Source organism: Rhincodon typus, chromosome 24 (assembly GCF_021869965.1).
Source record: "Rhincodon typus isolate 14 chromosome 24, sRhiTyp1.1, whole genome shotgun sequence".
Taxonomy (NCBI): domain Eukaryota; kingdom Metazoa; phylum Chordata; class Chondrichthyes; order Orectolobiformes; family Rhincodontidae; genus Rhincodon; species Rhincodon typus.
The window spans coordinates 557,447-569,805 of record NC_063355.1 but is presented as its reverse complement, the minus strand read 5'-3'; the positions used below and the strand labels follow the sequence as shown (position 1 = coordinate 569,805).

The window sequence follows — 12,359 nt, the reverse complement described above, 5'->3', positions numbered from 1 at the left end:
ACTTTCTGAAGAAGGGTCTAGGCCCGAAACGTCAGCCTGCCTGCTCCTCTGATGCTGCTTGGCCTGCTGTGTTCATCCAGCTTTACACCTTGTTATCACTACTTTTGAAGTTCTGTTTTTCAACCTTCTACCTGACTTCTTACATTCACTCTGTAAAGCCTTAATCTTTTCTCTAACTATATCGTTCCTACCAATGTGTACAGTAACTTCCTGTTTCTCACTCTATCTTTGAACAAAATGCTTCAAACATTTTGAGACATCTTCAATCCTGGCATCAGGAAAGTACCATACTACATTCTCACTCACAGACGTAGAATCTCTTATCTGTGCCCTTGACAGGGGAGTCCCCATAACAATTATTCTTTGGAATGTTGTCAAACCCTGCCTAACAATAAGATTCATTCTCAGTGCCCAAGATCTAACTGCCTCTTCTATTTTCCTCAGAGAGACTATCCTTTTCGATAGTACCCAAAACTGAGTGTCTGTTTGAGACAGGAATGGCCACATAAGACTTCTGAATTAACTTCTTACCTTTCCTGACAGTCACTCATATATCTGACTGATCCTGCTGTGTAATCACTTCTCGAAATCTACTGGCAATCTAACTCAATGACACCAAGCCTAAAAATAACACCTTTCAATAGGACCTTACATAAAATAAACTAAGTATCCTCACCCAAGGAATTAACATGAAGCATGCAAAAAAGAAATAAAAAAAGCAAACATATAAATCTTAAAATCAACCATTTAGCTGAACAACTGAATTAAAAAATGACTCCTTCTCAAGTGGTCCAGCAGACCACTTTCAATTTTAGAACATAGAACAAAGAACAGTACAGCACACTACAGGCCCTTTTGGCCCACGATGTTTTGCCGAACTTTTACCCTCATCCTAAGGTCTGTCTAACCTCCACCCCTACCTCATACGATCATACATATGCCTGTAGCCACTTAAATGCCCCTAATGAGGCTGACTCCACTGCCCTCTCCGGTAATGCATTCCACATCCCTTCCACTCTCTGAGTAAAGTACCTCTTACGTCTCCCCGAAATCAACCTCCACTCACTTTAAAACTATGCCCCCTTGTAATAGCTACTTCCACCCGAGGAAAAAGTCTCTGGCTGTCTACTCTATCTATACCTCTGATCATTTTGTACACCTCTATCAAGTCACCTCTCATCCTTCGTCGTTCGAAAGAGAAAAGCCCTAACTCTCTCAACATTTCCTCGCAAGACCTTCCCTCCATTCCAGGCAACATCTTGGTAAATCTCCTCTGCACCTTTTCCAACACTCCCACATCTTTCCTGTAATGAGGCGACCAGAACGAGACACACTACTCCAGAAGTGGCCGAACCAGGCTTTTATATAGCCGGAGCATAACTTCACGTCAATCCCTCTATTAATGAAAGCTAACACACCGTACGCCTTCTTAACAACTCTATCCACCTGGGTGGCAGCTTTCAGGGAACTGTGGACATGAACCCCAAGATCCCTCTGCTCCTCCACACTGCCAAGAATCTTTCTATTAACCCTATATTCTGCTTTTAAGTTTGTCGTTCCAAAATGCATCACCTCACACTTTTCAGGGTTAAACTCCATCTGCCACTTCTCAGCCCAGCTCTGATTCCTATCAATGTCCCTTTGTAACCGAGAACAGCCCTCCGCACTATCCACAACTTGACCCACCTTAGTATCGTCCATGAACTTACTAATCCACCCTTCCACTCCTACATTCAAATAGTTTACGAAAATCACAAATAGAAGAGGACCCAGAACAGATCCTTGTGGTACATCACTCGTAACTGAGCACCATGTTGAATATTTTCCGTCCACTACCACCCTTTGTCTTCTAAGGGTCAGCCAATTCTGAATCCAATCTGCCACATTTCCCCCTATCCCATGCGTCCTTACTTTCTGCATGAGCCTACCATGGGGAACCTTATCAAACGCCTTATTTAAATCCACGTATACCACGTCCACTGCTCTACCTTCATCCATATGTTTGGTCACCTCTTCAAAGAATTCAATAAGGTTTGTCAGGTATGATCTACCCCTCACAAATCCATGCTGACTATACGAATCAAACTGTGCCTATCCAAATGATCATAAATCCTATCTCTCAGAGCCCTTTCCAATAATTTGCCCACCACAGACGTAAGACTAACTGGCCTCTAATTTCCGGGGTTATCCTTATTCCGTTTTTTGAACAAGGCAATGACGTTTGCCTCTCTCCAATCTTCTGGCACTATACCCGTGGAGAGTGAGGACGAAAAGATCGTCGCCGAAGGTCCTGCGATCTCTTCTCTCGCTTCTTATAGAATCCTTGGATGAATGCCATCAGGCCCGGGAGACTTATCTATCTTCAAGTTCCTCAAAATTCCTAGAACAACTTCCTTACTAACATCGACCTCCTCTAGCCTACCTGCCTGTTTCACACTGTCCTCCTCGACAAATAGGTCCCTCTCAGTTGTGAATACTAAAGAAAAGTATTCATTAAGGACCTCTCCTATCTAAGTGCACAAATTCCCTTTACAATCCTTGATCAGCCCTACCCTTTCTCTGGTCATTCTCTTATTCCTCATATACGTGTAAAAAGCCTTGCAGCTTTCCTTGATCCTATCTGCCAAGGTTTTCTCATGCCCCCTTATAGCGCTCCTAAGCCCTTTCTTCAGCTCCTTCCTGGATAACTTGTATCCCTCTCGAGCCTTTTACATTCCTTGTAAGCATCCTTCTTCCTCTTAATCAGTCGTTTGACCTCTCTTGAGAACCAAGGCTCCCTCACTCGACCACATCGTCCCTGCCTGCTCGGGACAAACATATCGAGCACACGCAGTATGCATTCCTTAAACAATCTCCACATTTCAATAGTGCTCTTCCCTGACAGCATCTGTTCCCAATTTATGTTACCCAGTTCTTGCCTAACTGAATTGTAATTACTCTTCCCCCAACTATAAACCTTACCCTGCTGTATGTACCTATCCTTTTCCATGACTATTGTAAAAGTAACAGAGTTATCATCGCCAAAATGCTCTCCTACCAACAGGTCTAACACTTGGCCCAGTTCATTGCCAAGCATCAAATCCAAAGTGGCCTCTCCTCGTGTTGGTCTATCTACATACTGTGTCAGGAATCCTTCCTGAACATACTGGACAAAATCTGCTCCATCTAAACTATTACAACTAAAATGTTTCCAATCAATATTTGGAAAGTTGAAGTCACCCATGACTACAACCCTGTGACTTCTGCACCTTTCCAGTATCTGCCTCCCAATCCGCTCCTCTACTTCTCTGCAACTATTAGAGGGTCTGTAAAAAAGCCCCAACAAAGTGACTGCTCCTTTCTTGTTCCTGAACTCAACCCAAACTGACTCTGTAGACATATCATTTTCGAACTGCCTTTCAGTAGCTGCTATACTCGCCTTGACTAGCAATGCCACTCCCCCGCCTCTTTTACCACCCTCCCTATTTCTTTTAATGCATCTAAATCCCGGAACTTCCAACAACCATTCCTCTCCCCGAGTTACCCAAGTTTCTGTAATGGCCACAACATCGTAGTTCCAAGTAGTGACCCATGCTCTAAGTTCATCCGCTTTATTTCTGATACTTCTAGCATTGAACTATACACACCTCAAACCATCTCTGTGTCCACAATTACGCGCCATCGACCGCATTTCTTTATTAACAACCTCACTCCCTGTTATGTCTGTTGGAAGGCTGAATACCTCATCCTCTGAATTACAAATCCGGTTCCCCACCCCCTGCCAATCTCGTTTAAACCAACCCGCATAGCTCAAGCAAATCTCCCTCCCGGGATATTTGTGCCCTTCCGGTTCAGGTGCAACCCGTCCTTACTGTACAGGTCCCATCTTCCCCAGAATGTGCTCCAATTATCCACATAATGGAAGCCCTCCCTCCTACACCAGCCCTGTAGCCACGTGTTTAGCTGCACTCTCTCCCTATTTCTTATCTCATTGTCATGTGGCACTGGTAGTAATCCAGAGATAACTACCCTGTTTGTCCTGGACTTCAGCTTCCAACCTAACTCCCTGTACTCGTTTTTCACATTCTTTGTCCTTTTTCTAACTATGTCATTGGTACCAATGTGTACCATGACTGCTGGTTGCTCACCCTCCCCCTTAACGATCTTGAAGACACGATCCGAGACATCACGGACCCTGGCACCCGGGAGGCAACATACCATCCATTCATCTCGTTTGCGTCCACAGAACCGCCTGTCTGTGCCTCTTACTATCGAGTCCCCCACTACAATTGCTCTCCTATTCTCCCCCCTTCCCTTCTGTGCCACAGAGCCAGGCTCAGTGCCAAAGACCTGTCCGCTATGGCCTTCCCCTGGTAGTCATCCCCCCAACAGTATCCAAAACGGCATACTTATTATTGAGGGGAACGGCCACAGGGGATCCCTGCACTGTCTGCCTATTCCCTTTCCCATTTTTCCTGCGTCTTGGGCGTGACCACCTCGTTATAACTCCTCTCTATCACCACCTCAGCCTCCCAAATGATCCGGAGTTCATCCAGCTCCAGTTCCCTAATTTGGTTTTTGAGGAGCTGTAGTTGGATGCACTTCTCGCAGGTGAAGTCAGAGGGGACACCAGCAGTGATCCTTACCTCCCACATCCTGCAAGAGGAGCATGCAACTGCCCTAGCTTCCATTCCCTCTACTCTAGATTTCCAGAAGAATAAAACAAAAGCCTTACCTTACCGACCTTCCACACAGTCTTTTTTTTTGGTTAGAGGAGGAGGATGGGTGGGAGACACTACACGTGTAGTGTTTCGGGTTTGCCAATCTTCTGATAAAATAAAATGTCATTCCAGAGCCATTCACATTTAGACCTCTCCAAAAAACTCCGTAAACACAACTCCAATTAAAAAAAAGCTACTCCACGGTTTAAAAATATCTCCTTTGTGATGTTAAAAAAAACTCTCCTTCTATGCGTGCAATTGTGGAGAACAACAAAAGAAAATCAAACCATCCAAGTGTAAGTTTCTCCAAAAGGTCAGTCAATACTTCTTTGCTGTGTGTAACTGGCTTACAAACATAATGCAGGTTAATTACTGCTCTCAGGACACTACGAACAACCTGGCACCAGGATGATACTGTGCTCAGGGACTGGCAGCTAATTGAATGTTGAATCGGTTAATCAAGAGAGGGCTGGTGCTAACCAAACAACCATAGTGAATGTTGGGAAACATAGGGAAAAAACACATTGAGTGAACAATGGTTTTGGGCAGGATGCAGTATTGCTTTTGAAGCTCCCGGACTGGGACTGTACTTTTGGGTTTTGTCCTCTCTAGTTATTCTCCAGTTACTGACTTTTTGAATGTTCTGAGACAAAGAATCCTAGAAGATAAGAAATAAGTCAAAGTCTCCAGGAGTTTGCGGATGCTGTTTGCATTGACCAGTGACTTTGGATTTCCAGCAAAAGCCAGTAATGTAATCCATCATCCAAGGATTTCACAAAGGCCTGAAGACTAATGTTGAAATAGATATTGAACTGGCAAATTCTTTTATTTTCTTTCTTAATTTGTCTTTCAGCTGTGTCTAACTGTCTGTTGATTGGTGTATGAATGGAGTATTTATGATTAAAGAAAGTTGAGTTTAAATCATAGCTATTAATTGTACAGCACAGCACGGTGGCTCAGTGATTAGCACCGCTGCCTCACAATGCCAGGGACCCGGGTTCAATTCCACCCTCGGGCGACTTTCTGTGTGGAGTTTGCACATTCTCCCGTATCTGCATGGGTTTCCTCCGGGTGCTCTGGTTTCCTCCCACAGTCCAAATCTGCGCAGGCTAGGTGGATTGGCCATGCTAAATTGCCCATAGTGTTCAGGGGTGTGTAGATTAGGTGGGTTATAGGAGGATGGGTCTGGGTGGGATGCTCTGAGGGTCAGTGTGGACTTGTTGGGCTGAAGGGCCTGTTTCCACACTGTAGGGATTCAATGATCTAGATTATCTTGTAGTTTATCTCTGTTCTGCTAAAGTTGCATTCTTAATAAGAAATTGGTAATTTTTGTTTTAAGTTATTAACTTGTTGTCCAAGATCTGTTCTTTGTAAAATATGGGAGTTTGGGACAATTGAGTAATCTTAAGGGTCACTGAAACTGTTTGAAAATCCAATGATAGTGAGGCTGATTTGGTTTGGTTTGCTCTCCCTGGGTCTTAAAACGTTGCTTTAGCAGCTGCCGCAACACTGAATGGATAAGTCAGAGACCTTTTATAAGTGAACCAGTGCTCTTGCAAATCAGTGGAAGCATCCAGAGAAGGAAGGTTGAGAACAAACCTTCTGATCAGCAAGAACCAACTCAACAGATGTTATGAACAAAGATGACTGAACTGCTTTCCCAGTTTTCCTTCTATCCATTTCTCTTTCCCCCATCTATATCTGTGTGAGAGAGAGAGAGGGGGAGTTTACAATAGGATCAGAGTTATATTGTTTATCTGTAGCTAGAGTCCAATTACTTGCAATGAATAATAATTCTTGTTAAGGACAGAAATCTGGTCTGTGCTTTCTATCAACTGCGCCTAGAAATCAAGTGAACTGAGGAATCTTTGTGTCTCCTTTTCAAAATGTCTTTGACTTCTGTGATGACTTCAGGTATAGCGGGGCTTGATTTTTAGCAAGCTATGTCAGTAAATTGTGACAATGTTCATTCCTGCACATGAGATACACACATCACATAATCATGGAATGGTTATTTTCAGAATCTGTGCCCTTCATTTTATACTGCCTCACCTCATTCTTCCTGCAAAGATGAATCACTTCAAACTTCTCTGTATTCAGTTTCATCTGCCCCATTTCCAAAATTCCACCAGAATGTCTAAAAATCTTCCAAGTTTTGAGCCATCTGATAATTTTGAAATTATATCCCAGGCACCATGATCTAGATCATTAATATTTTGGAGTAGATTTGTAGCTCGGGTTGTGGGTGTTGAGGTTGGTTGGCTCGCCGAGCTGGTTTTTTGTTTCGCAGACGTTTCGTTACCATGCTTGGTTTACTCACTCATCTCAATCCACATGGACAAGGAGAACCACCACTTCGACTGGGACAACACCAAGATCCTGGGACAGGCTAGGCAGAGACAGGCACGAGAATTCCTAGAAGCATGGCACTCCACGAAGCATGCTATTAATAAACACATTGAACTCGACCCCATATACATTCCACTACGAAGGAAAACCGGAAGTAAGGCAATCCATCTCAACGGACCCCAGAGTTTAAAAACCAGGCAGGAAAACACACCGACGCTTCATCGGAGGCTGCACTGAGGATGTTACCAAGCATAGTAACGAAACGTCTGCGAAACAAGAAACCAGCTCGGTGAGCCAACCAACTTCAACAACCTCAACATCATTAATATAGATAAGGAAAAGTAGAAGTCCTGACCCTAACTCCTGGCAAGATTACGAGAAACCTTCCTCCAGTCTGAAAAACAACTGTTCATCAGTATTATCTATCTCCTGTCACAGTCCGATTCCAATTGAGGCTGCTACTGCCCTTTATATCCCTTAACCACCAACTTTGCTGGCAAGCATATTATGTGGCACTCTATCAAATGGTTTCATGTCCATCACTTCAATTATTCTCCTTAAACACTCGTCGGTAGCTCATCAAAAAACCCAAGAAAAATAGTTAAACATTTGACTTAACAAATCCTGGCATCCCTTAACAAATCTGCGTTTGCTTGAAGGTCACCGTTATCCCAAATTATCATCATTTCCAGAAGTTTCTCTACTACCAGAGTGAAACTAGCTGGCCTGGAGCTTTTGGATTTATCCTTGTATCCTCTTTTGAACAAAAAATGTAACATTTAGTTTATAACTTCACAAATTTTATGTATAAATCTTTGAAACATTAAAAACATAACCTTTAACTGTTAACTCAGGAGTGTCCTTGTGAATGGTAGTGAGAGTCTACGTTCCACCTCAGGTACACAGGCAACTGACACTGAATAGGAGACTGCTTATTGTGAAAGAAGTCTCGACACTGGCAATCAACATATTAAACTATAGCAACTATAACAACATCAAAAAGGATAACCAATGGAAATGCCTCACCTTGACAGTTAGCCGAGTCCAGTCTCTGTTGCCTATGTTCTCGGACTTCAACAGGTGACTGAAGGTGTCAGACACTCGGTTTAACAGCAGTTCAAGGTGATCATTGCAGGTAAACCAGCCCACATTTTTCTTTACACAAGCACTGACTGAAAGAGTGGCAAAACCTCAGAGTTATTGCCAGTTACTATCAAACACCTCGCCCCAGGAGGGTTAACAGTGTATTTAATAAAAAGAGACAACCTGGGATAATGAGATTACTGGAGTCAACTATGACAAAACCCCATGAAAGTCAAACATATAGCCACTTTGGAATGTAGCATAAATCCACACCATAATGGCTAAAGACTCAGAATAGAAAGAGGGTAGCCAGCCCAGGAGATAAGGATCAAGCAACTGCAAATTAATTTACAAAATGGAGGCATGAAGATGGAAGGGCACAGGATCAGACTTTCCACTTCCATCTCTTGCACTGGGTTCAAATCCTGCCCAAGCCAACACAATGAAGTCTCCTCTGGCTGCAATCTGGAGGGTCCTGAAGTAAATGTCAGACACTTTCAATCCAGTTCCTGCACAGAACTAGCAAAGAATGGCAGAGTCAGAACTGGAAACAGTTTACACTTAGGCAGTGCAGGGCAGTTAAATTCAGAATTGTTCTCTGGACGAAAGGAGTTTTATTCTGTATTTAAGTCATGCTGTACCTGTCCTGAATAGTACACTAGGAGCCAGCCACCCAACATCTGCTAATGTGGTATATTGTATCCGCTGTTCCCAATGTGGCCTCCTCTACATCACGGAAACCAAGCGGTGGCTTGGGGACCGCTTTGCGGAACACCTACGCTTGGTTCGCAACAAACAACTACACCTCCCAGTCACGAACCATTTCAACTCCCCCTCCCACTCCTTAGACAACATGTCCATCCTGGGCCTCCTGCAGTGCCACAACGATGCCACCCGAAGGTTGCAGGAACAGCACCTCATATTTCGCTTGGGAACCCTGCAGCCCAATGGTATCAATTTCACAAGCTTCAAAATCTCCCCTCCCCCGACCGCATCCCAAAACCAGCCCGGCTTGTCCCCGCCTCCCTAACTTGTCCTTCCTCCCACCTATCCCCTCCTCCCACCTCAAGCCCCACCCCCTATCAGCATCATCCCGCCCCCTTGACTTGTCCGTCCTTCCTGGACTGACCTATCCCCCCTAACTCCCCACCTATACTCACTTTTACTGGCTCCACGCCCACCTCTTTGACCTGTCTGTCTCCTCTCCACCTATCTTCTCCTTTGTACATCTTCTATCCGCCTCCCCCTCTCTCCCTATTTATTTCAGAATCCCCTTCCCCTCCCCCATTTCTGAAGAAGGGTCTAGACCCAAAACATCAGCTTTCCTGCTCCACTGATGCTGTTTGGCCTGCTGTGTTCATCCAGCTCTACATCTTGTTATCTATAATGATGTTTGTAAAGGACCTTGAAGAGTTTGCATCAATTGTAAAGGAATCAACTGTAATTTTCTTGGTAGTAGGAATTAATGATCCATAAGACTGGCAATTTTTGACCTGGAATCAGTACCAACAGGAAGCAAGTTAAAACACAGAAGCTGTGTTGAGACTGGCAGATATAAGGGAGAGTTACAAGGCACATGATGGTTGTGAACAGAAGGCAATCGGCATACAAGTGCAACCAAAGAAATAACAAAGACAGAAATAGGAACACAAATTTGTATCAGGAGAAGACAGTAAAGCTCCCAATGAAAAGGCTGATTTTCTGTCTAGAGTGAAAAGAAAAACAGAATTCTAAAAGGTTTTACAGAAGCAATGTACAAGAGAGCTTAAAAAAAAGATGAAATTCTAAAAAGTGATGGACATAACCTAAGCATGTAAAATTGTTAAGAGTTTGTACCAGAGGGCCAAATCATGAACAAGGTACTATTGATCATTCAGTTAAAAAGGAACTCTCAAAAACTGTGCCAACAAGAATCATAGAATCCCTACAGTGTGGGAACAGGCCCTTCGGCCCAACAAGTCCACACCGACCCATCCCCCTATAACCCACATAATCTACATATCCCTGAACACTACGGGCAATTTAGCATGGCCAATCCACCAACCTGGCACATCTTTGGACTGTGGGAGGAAACCAGAGCACCCGGAGGAAACCCACGCAGGCTCAGGGAGATTGTGCAAACTCCACACAGACAGTCGCCAGAGGGTGGAATTGAACCCGGGTCCCCAGTGCTGTGAGGCAGCAGTGCTAACCACTGAGCCACCGTGCCACCCAAGATTGACATGGCCAGAGAGGAGAGAGAGTGGCAGATGTGTGCCTTGTCAGTTTTAACTTTACCCAGGGACTTTAGATGGAATACACCTACCAGAGATGCAAGTCAAGGGCCAATCAATTGAGTTGGAAGTCTGAGATTGAACATGGAGGCACATTAGTTCGGAGTAAAGTAGGTGCTTGATTTTGCCTGAGATGTACCTGCATTGTAATGATTGTTTACATTGAAAATTACCTTTCTATTGTAATTTTCCTGTTAATTCATGTATATTTTGTATTGGTTCTGATTGTTCTCACATTAAAAGCTAAAAAAGTAAAACCTTGTTGGTAATTTCTTCACTCCAAGTCACCTGGTAAATGTGGTTTATGCTTTCTCCACAGCGATCACAGCAGGGTAGATAAATGGTATGACAGGAAAGCACGGATGAAGGGTGGGTGGGGGGAGAACAAGCACAACACCAGTCTGTCATCTGCTGAATATAAACAGACCGAGTCACATACCTGTTTGCAGCTCAGTCACTGACAGCACCTAAAAACAAGGAAGTGGAGAAGAGGAGGCAACAGAATGAATCATGGATTAGTACAAAACAATATAATGCACCAAATAAATAATAGGTTGAATAAGAGAGAGGTCAAAATGCAGCCAATGGTCAAAGAGATTCTATATATATGTACAAAATTGCATATACAAAAAGGCACAGCAATGGAAAGATGGCATTTCAGTCTCTCTGTTCAATGATCTATATACCTGCCTTATATATCACATCCCTTTAAACTTTTGGATGACAAAAATCTCAGATTTAAAATGAACAACTGGCCCATATCAACTGCCATTTCCTAAAGTGAGTTCTGAACTTCTACCACCCTTTATGTTTTGCAATATCATTCCTGAAAAATCTGACTCAAATTTTTGAAAAATTTCATCACAGTCTAACCATGGTTTTGTATGTCTTTGGCAGGGCTTCTTGCCGCGCACATTCCCTCTTTCACACATTTTTTTCTCCTCTTTTCATACAGCCGCTGATAAGTTGCAGTCCCATGAGCCTCTAATTCCTTGTCCACCTGCTGTCTATCAGCTTGGACCAGCTTAAACACTCAAGCTACACACACACACACACACATTAGCCTCAGGCCTAATTGCACAGTCATTGCATGCTCGTTATTTTGTTTGAGCCTGCAACCTGCTTGCTTACTGTACAGTCCCTCCGATGACAGGAGGAGAGCCAGAAAAAGCCTACCAGTAATACCACAAAGTGTCAAGAGGGAGTGAGGGCCAACAATGTTAGGTGACATAATATACCCATGAACTCCCCAGTTAGTCTGGAGTGTAAACCGACACATACCCCCTGTCTCTCCAGCAGGTAACTCTGCATTTTCTTGATCACTGCATTCCTCCTCTTCTATTGATCTGTTAATCAATATCAAAAACATGACTGTGAGAAAAAGGAAGACTTGCATCTGTACAGACTTGTTCACAGTTATATAAGTCACAGGTTGTCTAAATGCAGGTTACAGCCAATGAAGTACAATAAACTTTGTTTCAACCAGCACTGTATCAACCAGCACTTTTGATAAAGCGGCAACAATTATATACTTCAAATACCATGATCTACCACGGTGTCTGAGTATTGATGCTGTAAATAAATTATAACAGTGATGTGTATACCCCATACATTACGTTTCGATTACTTACTGTGTTTTTACATCAATTTTAGGTGTGTTGATGTTTTACATTGACTTTTTGAAGGATGTTAATGTCTCGAAGCTTCATTTGGTCAGGATTTACTGCAATTGTGCATATATCTTGATTATCTGGAATATTTGATCAACCGGCACACTTCTAGTCCCATAGGTGCCAATTAATAAAAAGCTTGCTATACTTTGTATTATCACACTTGTAACACAGGACACAGAAGAAATGTCAATCTGTAGCAAGAAAATGGTGATCTGTGAGAATGTGAAGCGCAGCGATTTAGGGGACAGCAATGGGAGTGAGTGAGTGTTGCAAGCAGTGGA

General features: G+C 43.3%; 1 protein-coding gene across 1 annotated transcript in view; it reads right to left on the bottom strand.

The window, feature by feature from the left end:
• The window catches only part of si:ch211-225b11.4, a 226,885-nt gene that overhangs the window by 212,878 nt on the left and 1,648 nt on the right, over positions 1-12,359 (bottom strand). Inside the window, exons 2-4 of the mRNA XM_048611680.1 lie at positions 11,687-11,743; positions 10,845-10,872; positions 8,076-8,221 (exon numbers count right to left, since the gene is read on the bottom strand). Of these exons, the coding sequence (XP_048467637.1) occupies positions 8,076-8,221; positions 10,845-10,872; positions 11,687-11,743 (231 nt within the window). The remainder of the gene's footprint in view (positions 1-8,075; positions 8,222-10,844; positions 10,873-11,686; positions 11,744-12,359) is intronic.